Raw genomic sequence first — 23,770 nt, forward strand, 5'->3', positions numbered from 1 at the left:
CTGATGTATTCCATAATCAGCAATTAGCCACATCCTTGCTATTCCACCTCTCTGTATCAATAATTTAGTTGACTTGATTTGTCTGTTACATCTATGTATGTATATACTGTAGATTATGTGCATGTATATAAGTGTTGCTTTGATTGCTGGAAGACTAGGTTAGCAATGAAGAAATCAACAGATTGACAAACTGATAGGACGATATCCCGATTCATTTCATTTCTGTTTCATAGGCCATTCAGTCTAGCTCCAACTTTGGCATTAGTCTCCAACCATAAGTATCACATCTTGACTGCATGTTCTACATCTAATTTCAGGTTGAACTTGGACACAAAACCTTTCAACCTTATTTTTTGCATCAGTGGTTCAAGCATAAACTTATATTGTCTTATTAAAGGATTGTCTGCAAATCTAATTGCTACTTTCAGCCATTGACTTCATTGGACCCAAGTACTATCCTTTATATATGCTTTGATAACTGAAAGAAAGCAATTTTTTTCTTCTTTGTTTTTGGGTCCTGAGCAGTAAATAGTATGGTCGACTGACCGAAAGTGTCCAATTTCAGTTTATGTCAATTTGGTAATGCCCAAAATGTCAATGTTCATGCATTCCATATCTCACCCTGTTAAGCTTTCCTTTGTTCCTGCTTCTTTGTTTCATGTTCCCACTGTAATTCAATCTTTGTAGTTTTGGATTATTTTTCCCCCCTGCATGATCACAACTAGAGAAACAGACTTAATCTGCTCATGGCATACCATTAGTAGGCCGAAAGATAATATTTCTGAGTAGAATTAATATATCTGGGGGCCCATCATTCAGCACTATCATCATCAATCACTTCATATTTTTATACACATTTTTTTTCTGGTGAAATATAGGGGTGGCTTATCATTGCCTTCTCCAGTGCAGTATGAAATGAACTTTCTCAGTCATTAAAATGATCAAGAATCAGAATTCTACCAGATATGGGATAAATGGTACAGGTGGATGGAGGAAAGAAACAAGAATCAATGAAGGAATATAACAAAACTCAAAAAATAATAGTTATGAGTAAAATAAGAGGGTTACGAATGGTGAAATCCAAATGAAATACAATAGAAGGGGAAATAATATAAGGTGAGCTGTATCCATTGATAATTGCTATTAGAAAAAACAGGAAGCTCCTGTTCGTATTGTATTGTGTAAATGTGTACGTCTAGGTTTTGTGTGTGTGTATTTTACATGTTTGTTAATAAAAAAATATGAAAAATAAAATAAAAATAAAATGATCATCTGCCTTCAACATTTTTCTACATCGCTGCTGTTCAATAAACATCCCTCGCTTGTTTTAGTTGGGCAGCATTTAAACTGATGACTTTTATGGTTTGAATGACCTTTCAGGGATTATATATACTCTTGGCATACACTCAAAGCATTATTTACTCAGCCCTGCAAGAACCACCATCACCATCATGGCTATGGAGATTCAGTCATCCAGGGCATAATTGTCCCAAAAGTGCTTTTTCAATAGACAACTGGACTTTGTTTTTCCTTGGTTTTGCTTCTCATCCAAGATGAGATAATAAAACAACAATAGACACAAACTTAAGGTAAACCGCTCCAAACTTGATTGCAGAAAATAAGACTTCAGCAACAGAATGGTCAATGCCTGGAATGCACTACCTGACTCAAGTGGCTTCTTTCCCAAACCCCCACAACTTTCAACTTAGACTGTCTACTATCGAGCTCACCCCATTCCCAAGAGGTATTTAAGGGGCGTGAACAAGCGGACCAACGTGCCTACCATCGTATTCATTTCATGTATTCAAAATCATGTTTATACTTATTAAGTTATCAAATACATGCTTGATTAAATGAAAAAAATAAAAATAAAAATCAGCTTTTGGATGAGAAGGTTTCAAGGTTTATTACACTTGTATGCTGCCCTATTCCCGGAGGGACTCAGGGCAGCTAACAAACGGAAGGGGAACGGAATAATACAGACAAAAAACAAAAAAAAACAAAAAAAAAATACGGAAACAATTTAAAAGCAGTCAACAGCCACACAATTCGAGTGGGGATGGGAACTCATCAGCCCCAGGCCTGTTGGAACAGCCAGGTTTTGACGGCTTTGCAGAAAGCCTGAAGGGTGGTGAGGGTCCGGATCTCCACGGGGAGGTCGTTCCAGAGGGCCGGAGCAGTCACAGAGAAGGCAAAACCTCATCAAGGAAAAACAAAAGTCCAGCTGCCTCTTGAACAAACATATTTGGGACACCACCACGAGGCATTGTAAAAACAGGACTCATTAAGTGTCTATCAGTCATACATTATTATGAGAATTCATTGTCGGTTTTTAGTAAAGAATGATTAAATAAAACTTGCGACAGCAAACCACGTCTACTAAAAGTATCGAACCGACGGCCTTGCTGGAAAAAAGCAACCGCCTGAGATCGTACGAGTTAATCTTTTTGAAGGCAAGAGGGCTGACTTAGGTTCACTTAAAACGGGGGTTCTCTACGTGCTTACGCGACCTTAAGTGATACCAGATTCGAGCTGCAAAAACCCTTAAAATTCCTACATGGCAGCAAAATTTTCTGCTTCGTCCTGGCATCCGGATTTTGGAGTAGGTAGTATACGTAAACGCCATAAGGGAGAGATGGGGAACGATGGCCCTTTTATGACTTGTGGACTTCAACTCCCAGGATTCCTAAGCCAGCCAGAATTCTGGGAGTTGAAGTCCACAAGGGCCATCGTTCCCCACTCCTGCCATAAAGGCATCAATACCCGTCTTGGCTCCGGCTGCAGCGGAATATCGTCAGTTCGAAGAGGCGGGACGTCTCGCGCTCTACCAATCCCTTCTCCTCGTGCGCGCGCTCGACTCGCTTAGAAAAAAACCTGCCTCCTGTTTCTACTCGGTTCCCCGTATTTCTTCTTTGTTTTTACGGCACTGTCGTGAAGAAGAAAAAAGAAGAGATTTGCCTAGAGCGGCATAACAGAAGCTCCTGCTTGACGGCCGGCGAGAAGAAACGGGGAGGGGAGGGCTTGAGAAACCGTTTCGTTGTCGCCGGGGGGACCTTCACCATGAGGCAGAAAAAGAAAGGTAGAAAGGGGACGGGACAGAAGGGAGATTGGTATGAAGCCTCCTAAAATAGATGCTCTCCAGAGGCCTTGGATCGGGTGTAGGGCCGCGCTATTGGGGTATTCTGGGAAATGTAGTCCCACTACAGCTGGAACGCCTCAAGATAGGACAGTCTCATGTGCATCGATAGGAAGTTGCGACTGAGATAACTTTTAAATACGATTGGCATCGTTAGCTCAAAAAGGAGTAACTTCATCCTGAAAATGCTTGTTGAGTGTTCAGAGACTTAAGGGGTGCCCTCTGTTCAGCGTAGGAATCCAGGTTAAAGCATCCCAAGGAGAGAACGGTCTTGTTTTCCACCCAAACACATCCACTGAAGGGGAAACCACCACACTCAATCACAGCCTGCCCTCCCGTAATTTAAATCTATGATCCCATATCCTGCTCTCTGGGGCAGGATTCTAGAGAATCTGCTGGGTCCCTTTCAGGTGTTTAACAATGCTAATATATCCTGTTAAGATCGAGGTTTCTTTACTCAAGACTTATTCCCAGTTCCTTCGTCTCTCTCTCTCTCTCTCTCTCTCTCTCTCTCTCTCTCTCTCTCTCTCTCTCTCTCCCTCCCTCCCTCCCTCCCTCCCTCCCCCTTTCAAGTCAGTGCTGATTTCTGATCTGGACAAGTTCCTGCAGTTTTTTTAGGCCGGGGTTTTCAGTAGTTTGCCATTCCCTGCTCCTTAGGGCTGAGAGAGAGTGACTGGCTCAATGTCACTCAGCTGACTTTGTGCCTAAGGTAGAGTTAGAGTAGAATATAATTCTTTATCGGCCAAGTGTGATTGGAAATTTGTCTTTGGTGCATATGCCCTCAGTGTACATAAAGAAAAATAAAATAGAATACATTTGTCAAGAATCATAAGATACAACACTTAGTGATAGTCACTGGTTACTAATAAGCAATCGAATTATACTAGGAAACAAATAAAACAATATAAATTTTAAAGATATAAGTAACATGGTAATAATCATAAGTGGAAAGAGATAGGTACTAGGAAGGAAAAGAAGAATAATAGAAATAAGTCTTAGTAGATAATTTGATAGTGTTGTGTGGATTTGTTGTTTAGCAGAGTAATAGCATGGTGGGGGGAAGAACTGTCTTTGTCTCTACTTGTTCTGGTGTGCAGTGCCTTATAGCTTCATTTTGAGGGTAGAAGTTGAAACAATTTATATCCAGGATGTGAGGGGTCAGTCGATATTTTCACAGCTATTCACAGATATTTTGATTTGTGCAGTATACAGGCCCTCAATGGAAGGCAGGTTGGTAGTAATTGTTCTTTCTGCAGTTCTAATTATCTGTTGAAGTCTGTGTTTGTCTTCTTTGGTTGCAGAGCCAAACTAAATTAAAACTCATGGTCTCCCGATTTCTGCCTACTGCCCTAACCATTATGCTAAACTGATTGTCTTCTTACTTGATTTCTAATCTTCTGATCATCCTTGCTGCTTTTCTCTAATTCGTTCCACTTTGCCTTAATCCATACTATGTGGTGTCCCAAACCCAGTCTTGATGGTACATCTCACCAAAGCAAAACGGAGTGGTTACTTTCTGTCATTTGGAAATTATACTTCTGTTATGTTGATGCTGCCTAAAATTGCATTTATATTCTTTTTGCAACCCAATTACCTTGTTCATTTAATTTATAATCTATTCCTTGGCCTGGTAGGACAAATATCACCTTTGCTCTCTGTGCATTTGATTTTTCCCCTTTAGGGAAGAACTTGTCTCCGTTAAACTTAATTCTGTGACTTTTGGTCCACTTCTCTAAAATACAAGGCTTTTTTCAATTTCCTTTTGGTCTTCTAGGTGTTATTCCATCTCAGATTTCATATGCATTTTTCCTGCATCTTCTCCCCCAAAGCATTACTGAAAGGATTGAAAAGTATAGGGTCAAAGTTTGAACCCCATGGTATCCACTCAATATGTCAGTTCAGTTTGATAAAACATTAATAAATGCTTTTTGAGTATGATTTTCCAGTAAGCTAGGTGTTTACTTAATTGCCATATCCTCCAGTCCATGACTATTCTATGTGAATAATTGTTCCTTAGAAAAGAATAAACTTTTGTAAAAAATATATAGTTCTTCCAAGAACTCTTTATTACCTTCCTTCTTGGAGTCTTCAAACATCCTTGAGGAAAGTTAACTAAGGGACACGTAATAGTTTTCACTTCATCCTTTGCAGTATGTACTACAGTTATCTTGCCTCTTACCTGAAGGCAGCATTTTCTCAACCCTCACACATCATCTACTGCAGAGCAATACAGATGCCACATTGATTAGTACTAAAGGCACTTGTGTTCTGTGACTCAGGTGAATAGGCTTTAGGCTTTGAGAGAAGATAAAGGCTATTCTGTCAGAGAGAGCACAAGTCACTTTACATTTGTATGTGAGAAATCACTTTTGCCCAGACTCTTTCATAACCTTTTATTTCTATTTTAGGAGATCTCAGCCGAGCAGAACTCATGATGATGACTATAGCTGATGTCATCAAACAACTCATTGATGCCCATGACGAGGGCAAAGATGTGAATTTAAACAAGTGAGTTGTCTTTTATTTCTTCTTTGCTCTTCAACATTTTATTGTTTCTGTCTTCCCCACTTTTTATGGGAAAGCCAATGTCCTATAAAAGGTTTGTATCTGAAGTTATAAAGAACTTAAATATAGCAAACACTAGGTTGGAGAGATCCTGGTTGAATGCTAGTGTGTCAGATTTTAGTGAATAGCAAAATATAATTGGAGATAGGCTGTTCTATGCCATGAGTAGCTCTTTAGGTGACCATCAACACCTTCAGTTGCACCCAAAAACCCACTGACAACCAAAGCAGCTTATGGAGTACCGGTTATTTAGGCATATAATGAGGTATGCACATCTGTATTTGTGCCACTGTATTCTAGACTATAGCTTCTGAGTTAACCCCACAAAGCAATACCACCCCATCCAGAATCAAGAATAGACTTTCAGATCTAGACAGTCCCGAAATTCTTAGTCACTCAATCTTTCTAAGTTGAGCTTAAGTCTGTTCCTTTCCATCCAGAACCTAAGATGCTGAGATAGAAACTTAAGAACATAATTTGGCCAGCCCAATGATTAAATAAGTGCAATAACTGATATCTAACTCTTTGCCGACAGCCTCACCCAGTGGCTTTATATAGATATTGAATAGGATCGGAGAGAGAATAAAATCATGACATCATCCAAAGGCAAGGTTATAGGGCTGGAGCTCTTCCCTCCTTTTTTGTACCCATTGTAGTATACTCCAATGTAATTGTGTTGAAGAAAGACATATATAATAGAAACAACCTGAAGCTTTTGGGTTATTATTGACCATAGCATTAACAATTTCTTGCCAAGGCAAGTTTAAATATTGATGTAAACTGATATGAGTTGAAATCCAAATCATCTGGAGAGCATCAGGTTGCCTCTCCCTATTATATAGCCTCTAAGTAGCATGGCTTTCAATTTTAGGATTAAAACAAGGACGGCTGCCAAGTATGGCCTTTCAGCACAGCCACGCCTGGTTGACATCATTGCTGCTGTTCCCCCTCAGTACCGCAAAGTGCTGGTTCCTAAGCTGAAAGCAAAACCCATCCGAACTGCTAGTGGGGTAAGTCTTTCTTTGTTTATTTTTCATGCACAAGGTCCCAGAGTCAATGATTGGGGGGGGGGGGGGGGGCAAGGCCAGGGTGAGCATGGCCAGCTCAATGTCCCTCGTGTCGGGCACCAAGTGCTCTGCCAGTGAAAACGGGCTCCAGAGCTCTGTTTCGGCTGTGACAGCCTCTTGCAACTCTCTGCCAGCAAAAATGGAACAGTAGAGGGCCACACGCAGCCTTCCCAAGCTCTGTTTTTATTGGCAGAGGCACTGTCGGACGGTCCTTCATTTTTTCCAGGGTGGCTCTGTGGCCCAGATTTAAGCATCCCATGGGTCGAATCCTGCCCCTGGGTCTTGGGTTTGACACCCCTGGTCTAAGGTGATAGCTACGCTTTGAAAAACAATGCTTGTAAAATTGTAGTTACAACTTCCTTTGGTGATTTTCAGGAAAAGTTTTTTTTCCATTCAAGGTTTTTTATTTTTTAATACAAATTATACATATTATAGGAACAAAGAGTTGTCTGAGTCTTTTCTTTTACATCCTCTCATTTACATAGTCCTTTTTACATCATAGCTTTGTTTTCCCTTTCTGCCAAATTATTCTCTTCTATTATTTTTCATCTTTATGATTATTTTTTCTTTGCCCCTTCAAAGTTACACCAAATTTTCCTTTCTTATTTTCTGCATTGGTATATCTTGCTATAAACAGCATACATTGTCTAATTCAATTTAAGCAGAGAGCATTTCTTTCAATTTTTTTCTACAATTAACAATGTACTATCATTTCTTTATTTCCTAATTAGTTACCTCTTAATAACAATCTTACTACTATTCTCTTTAGTCTACTAATGTAACTCTTTTTCCTTTTCTTCCTCTTTTAACCGTTTTCTCTCGTGCTCTCAAAAATTCCAGTTTTAATTCTCCTCCTCTTCTCCCCCTTTTCCCTAACTTCTTTTTCTTTTTCCTATTTTTGTGATTGTTGTATCTTTTCTTCAGAGTATTTACTTTTATTATTTTAGTAACTTTCCCAGGGGTTTTCCCTGTTCTCCTCCTTTCCTTGCTATTTTGTGGTTTCTTTTTTGGGAGAACTCCTTTCTCTGCCTTTTCTTTGTGGCAGGAAAAGTTAACAAAGTGATCAGGTTCAGGAAGTTCTGAGCAGAACAGTTGTTTTAACCCTTCCTTCCTTGTGGATTGATGTATTTGGGGTATACAAAAAGACCAGATATTAAATAACTTCTCTGCAATACTCCTTTCTTTCAGATTGCTGTTGTGGCAGTAATGTGCAAACCACACAGATGTCCACATATTAATTTCACAGGAAATATATGTGTGTGAGTATGCCTAATAACATGTCAGAATATCTTAAATACCTAGCCAAAACATATGGAATGCATTAAAATATTCAGCTTCATCTAAAAATAAATTCCTAATAATTGTAAACATATTTTACAATAATAGAGAGGCTATTCTCTTTCTTTAGACTCATATAAAATGAGGCTTGCATACATATGTTATTTTTCTATGATTATAGTACCTGTTCTTTATGATATACCGGTAGGTGCAAGACTTTTTTCAGGTGAATGGCTGAACGTGGCATTTGATAGTGTAATAAGAGTATTCTAAAAAGAAGATGTAACCTAAATGTAACATTATTTTAATGTCAATTTATAAACTTGAAGGGACTCCAGCCATCTTTTAGGAAATAAAAATACTGAGCAACTGCAATTTAGTGCTTTTTTTGGTAAATGTGCTCAGGTGATGAATTTTTGCAGGAAGTTTTAAAAAAAAGTAATATGGGCCTAGGATTTCAACCATGATTTGTGGAGTATGGAGCAATTTAGACATAGATTTTGCTTGCACGTGTTATTAAACAATGGCTTTTCTAATAATTAACTAACTAACTATGGTTATAAATACAATGGTTGTTGCAAATAACACACTGAACCAGTGCCAAAGAAACTACATTATGCTGTAGCATAATACAGCCATGGATTTTCCTAGCAACACTCATTATCAACTTTGCCTTTCAGAAAACAACATTGGGACTGGTTTTCCTAGTACCTCTGAGGTCCCATTCCACTCTTTGACCTGGAAGGTCTCTGGTTCATGTTCTTTCTTCTGTCTTGGAATTGATCAGTACCCTAAACTGAATTTCTTTTCTGGCACTGCATCTTAGGGGCTGGATCTATTTAGGCTAATAGCCTGCTTCCTACAGGGGTCACTTTGAAAGTTCATTGGAACAGTTCTTTTGCCTTCAAGCATCTGCTACTCATTTCAATATACACAGTTTATGGGTTGTCAACCCATGCTTTTAATTATATACTTAATCTCTAGCTATGATTTCATATTTTTCCTTGAAAATGCAGATACTGTCCTGGAGGGCCTGATTCAGACTTTGAATATTCAACACAATCTTACACTGGATATGAGGTACTGCTCTCATGGACCTGTTGATCCTATTATTTTTGTGTGTGTGGGGGGGGGATGTACTATAAACCAAAATATCAGAAATTTTAGGGGAGGACCAGTTTATTTTACATTCATAGAATAGTGAGGGCTTCGGATTTTTTTTCTTTCTTTCAATATTTCACAACTGGACCTCTATCTGGTAATTATTAGTCTCAAGTGTGAGATGGTCATGCTTGAGACCATCTCAATATTTTAGAAATTAAGTTAGAAATGAAGAGATGGTTGTGGGTACAGGTAAGTATACTTTCTACATTGTTGTACTGACACTGTTAATCATATAACAGCTTCCCCAACCCAATGCTCTCCTGGAGTATGTTGGATTTCAGCTCCCCTAATTCTCATCCAGAATGGACAATGCATATGGAGGACCTAAGTTAAAGATACAAGTTAAATATATTACATTTGTGAAGTAATATATTAAGACTTTTCCAAACTGTGTCTCCACAAGTGCTCTATTACATCTCTCCTTGTTTTCAAATAACATAGTCACTAAGAGTGGCCTCTGTTTTTAAAAAGACACTTAGCTTTTTATTAAATTGATAGCTGATTCAATCTGGTCATTTGCTAAAGTCTGATATATGAACCAGAAACAACTTTTAAGAAATTATGTTATATTGAGTTAGATACCTTTTCCCCTAACTCCTTAATCTATTCATCTAGCATATCCCACCCCCCCCCACCCCCCCGTATTTTGGATTGCTTTGAAATTGGATTGGCGATTCTATAAAATTATTTTATAATCACTCCATTAGTTGGAGATTTATTTATGAAATCCCATTTGGACAGCATCTGTGAAATTGATTTGCATATATCATATTAAAATTAATTCAGCTCTTAGAGTTGTTAAGATCAAATCAGATACATACAACACATATGATTCTCCAGAGCCAAGGATGAGGTTTCCCGAGCTTTTCTGGACATTGCTACTTAAATGTCAAATTCAATATGCTAGAATGAATTATTAAACAGAAGAATGGTCATCTTGTTTGCAGCATGTCATTTATATTTACATTACATAAATTTTAGTTTACATACTGAACCCGGTTAACTTTTTTTAATATGTTAAGCACCATTTTTGAGCAAGACTGAGTAATCCTCAGTCCAATAAAAGCTATATACTCCTGATCTAGCAAAAATAAAATTTGACAGTACAGTTAGGAATTTGGATTTGATGCATTCTTTGCCATTAATTCAGTTAATTCATTAATTCTTAACAAACACATAAATTTTCTCAATCTGTCCATAACCTAAGAGTTCAAGTCTTCACGGAGTACCATTCGCCACTGTGACTGAGTCCATCCAACTTGCTAATGGTGGTTCTCTTCTTTTTCCTTCCACCTGTCCCAGCGTTAGAATTTTCTACATACAGCTAAGTCCTTACATAATTGGTCTGAAGTACTATAAGATAATTTAAGCTTGATCATTTGTCCCTGGAGTGAGAGGAGTTTGAATTATAGACTCTTTAAAACAACCTTGCTAGTTGTTTCCTAAGGAATTTTGTTTTGATTTCTTTTAGCCAACATCTATGAGAGCCATACGTGCCAGATATGATCCTTATCTCCAGACCAGACACCGAGTTGAACAAGTAAGGATTTGTTATGGTGGAAGAATGTGATGATGGTGGGATAAAAATGAAGCAATTTAGTTCTTTGTAGCTAAATGCGAAGCTTAGGCTACAACTATGTCCATGATTTTATTGCGTTCATGGAGATTAACCAATTGGCAAAAGATTTTTTCACATAGGGAAAGCATCAGTAAAAATGAAAACTGAACCAAAAGGAAACTATGCGGAATGCCAAATGGTTAAGTAAGGCAAAGCTGGATCTGAAGTTTTGCGCCCAAAGCATCTAGGAAACTGTTCCCTTCTCCCCACCTTTCCCCTAATTATCTTTAACTATCCAATTACATTCAAACAAATTGTTTTGCAACAGTCCCTGGCTTGGCAGGTTGGATGGCATCACATTCCATTGCATGAACTTGGAACTGCCAGCAGTTCTCATGTGGCACAAACGGTAGATTCAATTCCCCTTTATCCCAGCCACCCTTCTACCTCCCCTCAGGCTCCCTATCCCAATTTCCTATGGCAGACTGGCATTTGGCAAAGCGTGGATGTAGCTGGATGGGAGTCCTGATAATTACTCTTAACTACTGCAGCAAATCATTTGTCTAAAGATCAGGGCTAGATTAAAAACTTTTCACCAAACTCTGAACCTTTTTCATTGAGAAGATTATAATTGCTTCAAGAGGGAAATAGATCCCACTAATATGACTTATATTGCTTGGACTTCATAAGTCAACATCAACTTCTTGAATGGTGATCTGCAGAGCTCTTATGCTAGATGTTAAGCATTCTCCACCATGGTATTTCATTCAAAAAGGTGTCTTACACTGAGTTACACCACTTATAGCCAAAGGTTATTTATATCACCTGCCAACAACTCTCTTACAGGTTGAGAAAGTAGTCTTCCTCTACAACAGGGGTGTCAAACTTGTGGTGCCCAGGTCAGATGCGTCATGCACTGGCCACACCCATGCCAGGTTTAGCGAAGGGGGAAAAAGTAATGATATGTCATGTGACAATGCGAGTTTGACACCCCTGCTCTACAAGTTTCCAAATACTATTCAAAATAAATAAATGAATACATATAATATTTTATTAAAATGTTGGTGTGAGGAAAGCAAGAGTACTCTAAATATTCCACCCTATCCCTCCATCCTCCTGGAATATCCTACATCTGTAACATGAATGGCCAGAGATTAAGGAGAGGCATAACATAGGCATTAATAGGACTCCAAGGAAGAGAATTCCAAACTTGATGGGCTATTAAGAGAGAAGGCTTGTGAGTGAGATGGATAGCTCAATATAAGTTTGTTGCTTGAAGTTGAAGGACACTCTAAAATAAATCTGCTAATACTATAATGCTTGTTTTATAAAAAGCTGTGAAGTAACATCACTTAAAATATTTTACAGTGTTTTGATAACCAGACGTAAAAATATGTAGTTTTTGGCATGGTTCAAAAGACTGATCTTGTTTTTACAGCTGAAACAGCTGGGTCACAGCATCGACAAAGTGGAATTCATTGTGATGGGTGGAACATTCATGGCTCTTCCAGAAGAATACAGAGATTACTTTATCCGTAATTTGCATGATGCCTTATCAGGTCATACGTCTAACAATGTAGCAGAAGCAGTCAAGTAAGTATCTTGTGCAGCAGATACTTTGGTGCATCAATTAATTTACTATGTTAATTTGTTTATTGTACCTGACAGTTGCATCATATGGGTGTTCACAGTGAAAATTCCCCTGGTGTCTTTAAACATTCCTGGCGAGGTTTAAAATATTTTGAAAAAAATATTGTAAAAATCATTAAGACCAACAGTGATAACTATGGAAGCTGCTGTACTGTTAGCTAAAAAAAAAGGATCAAGAGCTTCTACGAAAGTCTGTTCCTGCTGACTAATTCGGTTTCCTTGTCTGCACCGTTGCTTATTCAAGAAGGAGGATGAGAATCAAGGCAAAAGTTTGGGGAAATGAGATGTTTTATGGATTATCAGCAGATAAAAATTGCCAAATAATTAGGTAAGGATAGCATCTACCCAAGAAATCTTAGGTATGTGTCCTTTATGATAGTATAGCAAAAATGTGTATCTCGCTACCAGCATTGGCCTCAATAGTTAAAAAGTAACCAATGTATTGCTCATTTTAAAATAAGACCAAAGGGAAAATGAATTAATTAAAGGCCATCTTGAGTGATTTTTATTTTGGGTAAATTGGTAGACAGCAGCATTAACTTTAGTAACTATTATAATATCTGTTGAAGATGGACCAATATATGTTTTATAGAGGTAAAGCAAACTAGTTGTCTAGAACTGCTTTTGATTATGTCCTTCACCAAGCACTTCTAAATAAATATATCTGTGGGTAACTTCATGGAATAATAATAAACAGCAAAGTATGGACTAAATATATAAAATTTATTAATTTCTATAGCTGAGGCACTTTTTTTAAAAAAAGACAGTTGGGTTTTTAAGGAGTTTGTAAGTGATTTGGAGTTGATGGTGAGTAGTGGTGCAGTCTAGCTGGTTAATATTAGCTAATTACAATGCAAAACATTAAGAAATTCCAAAAAATCCCTAGAAAGTCTAAGCATTCCAATCTTTCATATAATTTGGAGGTGACATACATAAGACATCCCTCCTTTTATCCTTCATCAAATAAGAGATTCATGGATATTAGTGAGATTCACAAGATAAGATGAATTTAGCTCTCTGCCTTTGAAATCAAAATAAATATTGTTGTATCCTAAAACCCATAAACTTTTGTGAAACACGACTGTAAAACCATGTGAAGTACATACAATGTTCATTCTAGAATCTTAAACATTTCTTTCCTCCGGAGGGCAGCAGATACTTAAAATAGTTTATTAGAAAAAAAAATTCCACTTGATTTTCCAGAGTTGCTCTTCAGGTGTGACTTGACAATCATAAATTAAATAGAAAAAGTATTACATGGGAAGGAATCCATAACTTTAGCTGTTTCTCAGACTATTGAGCTGGCATGCTGCCAATGGGGGTCTGATGTTCATTAATCTTTCTTGAAGACTTGCTTGAAAAACTCAAATTGAAAATTTACTTGTACATGTGTTCAGACAGCTATATAAAGAAGAGCTATAGATGTGTGGTGCACCTATGTTTCCACGATCAACTCTGTCATGTCCAGTATGAGTCTGAAGGTCAACAAAGTCACTTCTTATTAATATAGTCTAGGTTTCTCCAGTATAGTGCCTCTGGGTTTGTTGGGTCACATCTTCCATAATCCCTATACAATCTAGGTTGGCATAATAATGTATGAAAACAATACCTCAATCAAGGAACTACTAACTCAGGCAAACAAGTTAACACAACAGCAACCCAAACAAGGAACCACCAAGACCACTCCCACCAATACTGACAGGGCAAACCACTAGTATATAAAATGAGAACAAACCCCACTCCCTTTTAACACTGATGATGTTACCTAGTTTGGTAACAAAATGTCTGTAAGAAAACAACCAAGCTCAGAGAGCACCAAGGACCTCACATTTCAACCCTGAGTGGCAAATATTCTCTTCTATTGATAATAGTAAGTTAGCTAGAATAATCTGTTTCCTACATAGTGTTCCTGCATTTCAATAATCAAATGATTGTTCTATGTTATTTTACATTATTTTGTGGTTGCTTTTCTTTTCTTTTAAAATCCATACTCTTTTGTAGAGGTGTGTGCATAGGTACACGTAAGAAAATCATTAGTCAGAAACATAGCTGTCAGTTTACTGCTGAAATTCCAATGGAGGAAAGGTAGACAGCAGGTAATGATGAAAATAGATGAATATTTTAATCATGATTGACCTATCCTCTTCTCCTGTGTGCTGCTTGGGGAATCCAAGCATGGGTTAACTTTGTCCATTAGCCTTGAGACTGAGTTATGTAAATTGGTCCCAGACTGTGGGGGCGATATGCTGACTCTGTAAACCGCTTAGAGAGGGCTGAAAGCCCTATGAAGCGGTATATAAGTCTAACTGCTATTGCTATTGCTATTGGTGACCACGCCTCCACTGGCCGGATGGGCTCAGTTTTCTTAACTCAGTCCAGCCGACGAGACGTATATCAATTCTTCTCCAGACTTCTGGGACAAATTTATACTCTTTTTCTGGATTTCCTTACAAGCACGATGGACTTAGTTGGTGGAAAAGATTTGCAATGGGGAGGCGACAGTTCGCTATCTGCCAGTTCCCTCTATGGCCCCTTTTACTGCTCAGGTATTTCTCTACCGTTTGGAGCCGTTTGGGGCTTGAGTTTTCCCCGCAGGCGTTTAGAGCCTTTGCAGATGGCTGGGCGGCAAGGGCTTTGTTCCTGCTGGCAGGGGGTTTTCTTCCACAGCGCGGAGCTTCAGCTGGCGCTAACGACGAGATTAAGAGCCCCCGCTGCGTTAAGAGCCTCGGAGCCTTTGAATTGCCTGCCGTTCACGGCGTGGCTTCTCTCCTCTTGCCGCTGGGAGTTACCCACCGTTCGCGGCGAGGTTTGCCTTTGCGGAAAGCCGATCGCATTAGGGCTGCGCGCTAGCGATTCCGGCATTATTTTCCCCCTGAGAGCCTAAAGTGATTGTGCTTGTGGCTTACGATTTGAATTTTGGCGCTCGTTTGTTCGGCACCATGCTGGGGCCGTTTCTGACGCAGGCGCAGCTGAGACCGGGCGTTTCCTCTTCTTGCAGTTGCTGACTCATCGGCCCCTCCCAATTCCCTCACTTCGGCTTTGTGTGCCTTGGGGAGGAGTTGTTTTCCTGCTGCTTTGCTGGCCACGCGGTCTCTTTGCCTTACAGTGAACTCTGTGCTCTGTGCCTTTTGAGTCTTTTCGAATCTCAATTCATTGCAATGGCTGATCATTCTACTGTGGGAGTTGAATCCTCTTCTGATAATCAGGGTGCTGCCCAAGCGGGGGTTAGTTCAAGGCCTGGCAGAGCCACCTCTAGGGCCACCAGTCAGAGGCCCAGAGAGACCTCCGGAGCTCCGGATAAGGGCCACAAAAAGAAAGATAAATGTAAAGCATCATCTAAAGCCTCTGGAGAGGGTAGAGTTTCCCCTCCCACGCTCTTACCTCAGCATATTTCACCAGCCCCACAACCTGCAGGCTCCAGACCTGGTCTCCGGATCGTTCCTTGCCTGTTATCCCTGAATCTGGGGCGGTCGACGGTTCCTGCGTTTCCACTTTGCGGGCCGTCATTTCCAGTACAGGGCCTTGCCCTTCGGCCTCTCATCGGCGCCCCGCACTTTTACCAAGCTCCTGGCGGTGGTGGCGGCCTCCCTTCGTTCGGTTCTGGTGAGAGTGAATTGTTACTTAGACGACATCTTGGTCCTGTCACCATCCCGGGACCAGGCCCTATGGGATCTTCAGGTAACGATGGACTCCCTGCGGAGGCACGGTTTTGTGCTGAACCTTCCCAAGAGCCATCTGCAGCCGACTACAACGCTGCTTCGCTTAGGGACCATCATCAATTCCACCACTTGCCAAGTTTTCCTGTCTCTGGAAAGGCGACAGAGCATCCAACGGCTGGCTTCTCAAGTGTCAGCCTTGCGGCTCGTGCCCCTGGCTTTACTCTCTCAGTTGTTAGGGAAGATGATTTCTTGCATCGACATCATTCCTAGGTTTCACGCACGACCACTCCAATGGTTCCTGCTTCCTTATCAGAGATCTCACACCAGTCATTCTCAGCTCAAGGTCCGTCTTTCACCCAAGGCCCTCAGATCACTCTGATGGTGGGCGTCCTCAAAGATTCTCAAGGAGTGTCCATTCAAAGAGCCGGAATGTATCCAGGTTATGACGGATGCCAGACTGTTTGGATGGGGCGGCCATGCCCTGGACAGGATGGCACAGGGTCGCTGGTCGGACCGGGAGCTGTCCAACAGCATCAATTGGCTAGAGCTGCGGGCCATCAGACTGGCCCTGCGAGTTTCAGGACATTGTGACTCACAAGCACGTGCTGATTTTGACCAACAATGTGGCCTCCAAGGCGCATGTCAACCGCCAGGGGGGCACGCACTCCAGAGCTCTCATGATGGAGGCGGAGAAATTGCATCATTGGGCAGAGTCCAGGCTGTTGTCCCTTCAAGCGGAACACATTTCAGGCAAATCCAACGTCCAGGCGGATTGGCTGAGCAGAGCCACAGTGGATCATGTGGAGTGGCAGTTACATCCAGACCTCTTCCAGCAGATTTCTCTTCGATTCGGCCATCCGGTGGTGGACTTGTTCGTGCAGCCTCACAATGCGCAACTGCCCCGTTTCTTCTCCAGGTATGTGACCCCTGGAGCGGAGGGAATGGATGCCTTGCGCAGCCTGTGGCCGGCCGGCCTCCTTTACGCCTTTCCACCTCTTCCAGTAATCCCGGCGGTCATCCAGAAGATTCTGTCGGAATGTGCGGAAGTCCTCCTGGTGGCTCCGATGTGGTCCCGGCGGACCTGGTATGCCGACCTGGTGCATCTGTCGATCTCCTGCCGGTGGAGGATCCCGGACGATCAAATCCAGCTCCATCAAGGGGCCCTCATTCATCCGAACCCCCAGTTGCTACAATTAGCCATGTGGCACGTGAGCGGACTATTCTGACAAACCTTCAGTATTCCAGCGAGGTCGTCAGTACGATTCAGGCAGCCCGCCTACCTTCCACCACTCAAATTTACGAGGCTACTTGGCAGGCCTTCTGCAGGTGGTGCCGACGGGCTGGGGCAGACCCCCTCCAGGATTCGGTGCCCCGAGTGTTGGACTTTCTACAATCTGGTCTTAACAAAGGTTTGGCACCCAACACGCTCCGCAGGCAGGTCACAGCTCTTGCCACAGTGATTGGGGGAGGTCAGGGATGCTCCTTGTCACAACATTCTCAAGTCAAGGCCTTCCTGAAGGGGGCGGCCAACATCCGACCTCCGACCATGCACCACTACCCTACTTGGGATCTGTTATTAGTGCTCAGGGCACTTATGGACTCTCCTTTCGAACCTATTTCTTCCATCAGTCTTCGACTATTGACTCTTAAGACAGTGTTTTTGGTGGCGATTACATCAGCCAGGCGGGTTTCCGAGCTGGCGGCTCTTTCCGTTCGAGCGGATCTCTGTATATTCCACCCCAGCAGAGTTGTTCTCCGCTTGGACCCAGCCTTTCTACCAAAAATCAACACGCTGTTCCACAGAGCTCAGGAACTCGTCCTTCCGGACATTTGTCCCAACCCTTCTCATCCGCAGGAGTGCCAATGACATCACCTGGATGTGCACAGGGTTCTTCGCCGCTACGTGAAGCGGACAGCGTCCTTCCGACGGTCTGAGGCACTCTTTGTTTCCTTTCAACCATCTTCCATGGGACAGAAAGTTTCTTCTCATACGATAGGGCGGTGGTTGAAGGCGTGCATTGCCCTTGCTTATGACAGTCAATCCCGGCAGGTTCCCAGGCGCATCACCCCTCACTCTACCAGGAGGGCGGCCACCACGGCCGCCTGGGCCATGCAAGCCTCAGTGGAAGAGGTCTGTAGAGCAGCCACCTGGTCTACACCATCACCATTTATCAGACATTACAAGGTTGATGTGTATGCCTCGGCTGAGGCGTCCTTCGGGCGGCGTGTATTGCAACAGGTGCTCCCCCCTGCGGGGTACCCTGGCCAGCCTGGTTCCTGCCCTGGACCTTAATTGCTTTGGCATGTCCCATGCTTGGATTCCCCAAGCAGCACACAGGAGAACGACCGTTGACTTACCTGAACGGTCCTTCTATGTGTGCTGCGAGAGGAATCCAAACCCGCCCGCAGCTGCGGCTGGCCAGGGTGGTCATGTCTTGAAATTCATTATCTTCATTGATATGTTACCGCTTTATGTCAGATGTTATTTACTTATGACTTGCGTTTCTTCTTGACTATGTTTGTATGCCTTTTGGCAACAGCCTTTATTGCTACTGTTATTGTTATGTTATCAGTGTTCTTCTTGTTATACATCAATAAACGGCTGACTTCGTACGAAACTGAGCCCACCCGGCCACTGGAGGCATGGTCACCAATTTACATAACTCAGTCTCAAGGTTAATGGACAAAGTTAACCCATGCTTGGATTCCCCTCGCAGCACACATAGAAGGACCGTTCAGGTAAGTCAATGGTCGTTTTAAGGCAGGAAATTAAGATGTATTGGCAAGCTATAATCTAGGAGGGGTATTGTTCTAGTTTATTATAGAATGTGAATGTACCTAATTACATATTATTCAACATACCATGGTTAAACAAAGTTAGTCCAAAGTGCTGAAGCAATCATTATTAATTAAATTGGATAGGTCCTGTATAGCTTGAGCCCTTCAATAAGCAGGGATATGGTAGTACATTTTCAGACTAAGGTTTTCTCATTTCATTGAAGCATAAGATTTGTGAGCTATAGCTCACTTCATCAGATGCAATGGAGTGGTTAGATTGATGTCAGATTTAAATTGGAATGAGTCAGAGGGGTATTGCTGATCAATTGGGTGAAAAATTGCTTGTGTATTATCACCCTTTCATTATATTGCATCCAATAAAGAGAGCCATAGCTTACAAAAGCTTATACCTCTTAATGAAATCCATTAATCCGAAAGATTCTACTAGCCTTCTTCTGATATCGGGCTACCATAGACTAACACAGCTCTCTTCCTATAATATCTGATCCCGTCATTGATCAAAAAATCCTAGCAGTACAAAGAGATTGTCAGGTTGGTAATCCCCAAATGAAGTCCCACAGCTTTTTTCAACGTGATTCCATAAATGTACTGTTTTACTTTAAATATCATGTATACAGTACACATCACCAGTGTAGTATAGAAGTTAAAGCATTGGAGATAGTTCAAGTACCCACCCAGTTGTAGAGTTAAGTGGTGACTTTCTGCTAGTCATATTCTCTCAGACCAACACAACACACTGAATTGTTGCAAAGATTAAATTTGGAGAGACTTTCCCTTATATACGGTGTTGTGTTTACATGTTCAAAGAGCTATTCTGTAGGACAGAGTTGAGGAAACATTTTGTTTAAATGTCTACAATCATTAATTTACTTTATAAGGCTAGCTGATTGAAAGTAATTTAAAATGCTTTCAGAAAATATATAATATATATATATATATATATATATATATATATATATATATATATATATATATATATATATATATATATATATATATATATATATATATATATATATTATATATATATATATATATATATATATATATATATATATATATATATATATATATATATATATATATATATATTCTCCCTTTATTTATTTATATATATATATATATATTCTCCCTTTATTTATTTATCAGCATAAATATAACATATATATATGTGTGTGTATATATATATACACACACACACATACATACATACATACATACATATATATACATATTATGTATGTATGTATGCATGATTGATTGATTGATTGTGGGGGTGGGGGTGTGTGTGTGTTCCAGCATAACTCTGGAATGCCTCAAGCAATTTCAAACCAACTTGCTACCCACATGACTTACCCTCTGGAGACAAATACTGTGGGGGAAAGACACCGCTAACACTCCTTGGGGTGTGTGTTCTGTTAAGATACCTGTTGTGCCTTTAAATGGCTTCTACTGTACTGCCATAAAATGACTTCTACTGTACAGTGTAATGGAGTTGCTATGCAGGGGCTGGGTCTGATAAGGGGGAAAATCCAACATTAGAAATTATGTTTGGTCCGGATATTTTCCCCTTATAAATAAATACCCGGGCAACGCCGGGTTATCAGCTAGTGCTTTGAAAAATGCCACTTGGGAACAATACAATAATAGGGAAGATGCATATATTTCCTGGAGAAACTTCAAGTCTAGTTTAGATGCCAGGTAGTGAGTTTTTTCCAGAGCAGGCAATGTCTGTTTAGTTCATTGATGGCACATGTGTCCAAGACAATATGCTACAATATTTCGGGTAACATGCCAAGATTCACCAACTAAGTCTTTTTTTTTAAAGCATGCCCTCTTTTCGTGTGACTTTTGGAAGCTGCAACAGAATGGGATATGCTCTCACATGGGCACTGGAGCCTCAAAAATTGTAGAAGAATTGGCCCTGTGAGAATGGGGCATGCTTTTACAAGTTTTTCAGAGGCTGTGGAGAGCATGTGAGAATGGGATGTGTTCTGGGGCAGCCTCTGAACCCTCCCAAACTTTCAGTAGAAGACTGTGTGTTTTGGGGTAGTTTTTGGAGGCTGAAGAGGCCATAAAAGAAAAACCGGTCTTTGAAGCCATTTCAAGAACAAAGGCCTTGTGCAACCCAGAGCAGCTTTAGGTATACCACAGGGACCTGTCAACAGAAAGAGAACACCTGAATGTAAGAGCTGAGGTGGCTCAGTGGTTAGAGTGCAGTACTGCAGGCTACTTCAGCTAACTGCTAGCTGCAGTTAGGTAGTTCAAATCTCACCGGCTCAAGGTTGACTTAGCCTTCCATCCTTCCAAGGTGGATAAAATGAGGACCCAGATTGTTGGCGGCAAGAGGCTGACTCTGTAAACCGTTTAGAGAGGGATGTATAAGCACCATGAAGTGGTATTTAAGTCTAAGTGCTATTGCTATGTGGCATGCAGTAGATCCATGGGGGCAATTGTGCGAATCCCAAAGGATTGTGCACGTTTTGAATGACATCAGTGATGCTAGAGCTAAACTTTTGACTTTTCTTTTGTGTGTGTGTGAGAGAGAGGGGGTGGGGAAGGAGGTTGGTTCACCAACACTGGTCTAGCTGATATGCCTGACTTTTTTTCTACTGAAGAATTCATGGAATATGTAGAGATAGTCCTTGGCTTATAATCATCATGGAATATGTAGAGATAGTCCTTGGCTTATAATCATAACTGGGACCGGAACATCCACTAAGTGATGCAATCATTAAGTAAGTCATCAGGTGAAACAAATCATGGGGTGTTAAGCAAATCCATCTTCCTCCATTGATTTTGCTTGTCAGAAGCCAGCTGGGAAGGTTGTAAATCATGATCACAGGACTCGGGACACTGCCGCCATCGTAAAACTTGGTTGCCAAGTACCTGAATTGCAATTATACAACCCAAGTGACACTGCGACAGTCATACATCATTTATTTTAGCACTGTCATAACTTCAAACATTTGTTAAATGAATGGCTATAATTCGAGAACTACCTGTAAAGCAATGAAGTGCACTAATGTGCTTTTTTGTAACCTAAGGGCAGCAAACCTCTATTTCGTTATTATCTTAACTGAACTAATTGATAAAACAAATGTCATCCTGATTGCTAGAAATACTTTTCTAAAATACTTGAGCATAAAACGTGTTGTCGCTCATGTCAACACGTTGTCACATGATGTATTGTGTCTTTCTCCCCCTTCGCTAAAATGGGGGTGGGGGTGGCCAAGGTGTGATGCATCCAGCCTGTGGGCTGTGAGTTTGCCGCCCCTGGTATAAAAATTTGCAACTGGAATTAATAAAAGTAGCCTTAAGCAAGGAAATTGCTTAATCAGTATATAATTTTGCATGTCTGTTAAAAATAATATACCAGACAATGTAAACACTTCTCTCTTTCGCTAACACGGTTTTCATGATGATATTTTTTTAAAACTTTCACAAAAGCTTAAATAATTTAAACAAATATTCTTCAATAATATTTTGGCAGATTGGCTCTCAGCTGGCACTGTAAGGATACCGTAGGATTTTTAGAATGACATCAAAAGAGAAGAGCAGTCTTGGCCACCTCTTTCCCACCTTCACCTGCATTTAGTATTTCTTTCACCTTCCCTTTAGTGCAACAAGGGATGATGGGGGTTGTGAGTCAACGCAGCTGGAGGGAAGCTCTGAGGAGAAGACAATTCTAAAGAGCATTAAAGCAATCTCTGTTCTTTGGAAGTCCCATATGCACCTGGCATCTGAGCCTTTAAATGTACATTGTCTCCAATGAATGGCCAATCAATTGTCTTCTACGCTGAATGATAATCCAGCTCCTTATAGAATCAAGTTCTGTGCCCACAATAAATATCTTTTTAGTCCAGGGGGTTCCTACATGGCCACATATTGCTGGCCTTTTATAGAAAAATTCCAGCAGATGCAAGCAATTTTTCCCAGAAGGCATTGCATGAAGGAGCCTCTGTGTTTGGGGGAAACAGAACCATCCCCTGACCCAATCACAAGGGCTTTTCTCTTTCTAAAGAATGCCTGGCAAGGCTGATGAATTTTATCTCTTGAGAACATGAGGCCACTAAAGAGATTTCAATAGGCTTCCCAGATCCCTATCAAACAAGGCCCAGCTGGGGATTTGATGATTACATGGATAAGGCAGAGGGCGTCACATCTGTGGGAGGACAGCTGCCTGCATGGCAATCATCACTCTGCTGCGACTTGACTTTGTTCTTTAGAGAAAGGGTTTCACTTCTAGGTGTTGAAACACAGAATTCTGGGGAGAAAGCAGGTAGGAGGGGAAGAGAAAGTGATTGGAACAGGAGCACATAGATGACCTTAACTTTTTAAATGAAAATAAACCGGGTTTTCTTTATCTTACTTTTTCTTCTGACTCATTTAGGAGATGGAGGAAAATGTTCGCCAAAACCAATCCAGTTCTGACTCACGATTTAAAACCTTGAGTGAAGTCCAAGAAAGTTTAACTTGGCCATCAAGTTGTTAGTAACTTTTGGCAGAGAAAAGAGAACAGATAAGACCTTTAATTATGTGTCTTTTGAACAGGCTTAAAGAATTTTAAACAAATTGGAGTAGAAGCAAGTTGGCAGAAGACAGATGGGGGGGGGGATGCTTTTATCCTTATCCTGCCAATGGGAAGAGCGCTGGGTTCTCGTTTTACCTGCCAGAGATTTAATTTTGCATTGTGTAACTTTATGCACAATGATGCTGTCAGTTATTTTTATTTGGAAAATAAAATTCACACTGCGACTTGTAGTTTGGCTGAATTTGAAGACCTGCATTGATTTATTCTAGAGGCAGTCACAATGTCAGTGGCTCTTTAAAATGATTTCAGTCTGTTAGTTGCTCCCTGTTTCAGTTTTTTATGGTTATTAAATGGAAATTA

General features: G+C 40.8%; 1 protein-coding gene across 1 annotated transcript in view; it reads left to right on the forward strand.

Annotated features, from left to right (window-relative positions):
• Positions 1-2,978: 2,978 nt before the first annotated feature.
• ELP3 (elongator acetyltransferase complex subunit 3) overlaps positions 2,979-23,770 on the forward strand; it is a 102,401-nt gene continuing 81,609 nt past the window's right edge. The window contains exons 1-7 of the mRNA XM_087717439.1: positions 2,979-3,079; positions 5,545-5,644; positions 6,573-6,711; positions 7,957-8,027; positions 9,063-9,126; positions 10,682-10,750; positions 12,207-12,361. Coding sequence (XP_087573565.1) covers positions 3,061-3,079; positions 5,545-5,644; positions 6,573-6,711; positions 7,957-8,027; positions 9,063-9,126; positions 10,682-10,750; positions 12,207-12,361 — 617 coding nt within the window. The 5' untranslated portion in view covers positions 2,979-3,060. The remainder of the gene's footprint in view (positions 3,080-5,544; positions 5,645-6,572; positions 6,712-7,956; positions 8,028-9,062; positions 9,127-10,681; positions 10,751-12,206; positions 12,362-23,770) is intronic.

This window comes from Thamnophis sirtalis, unplaced genomic scaffold (assembly GCF_051295495.1).
Source record: "Thamnophis sirtalis isolate CommonGarterSnake01/CBP01778 unplaced genomic scaffold, rThaSir2_p1.2 scaffold_6, whole genome shotgun sequence".
NCBI lineage: Eukaryota > Metazoa > Chordata > Lepidosauria > Squamata > Natricidae > Thamnophis > Thamnophis sirtalis.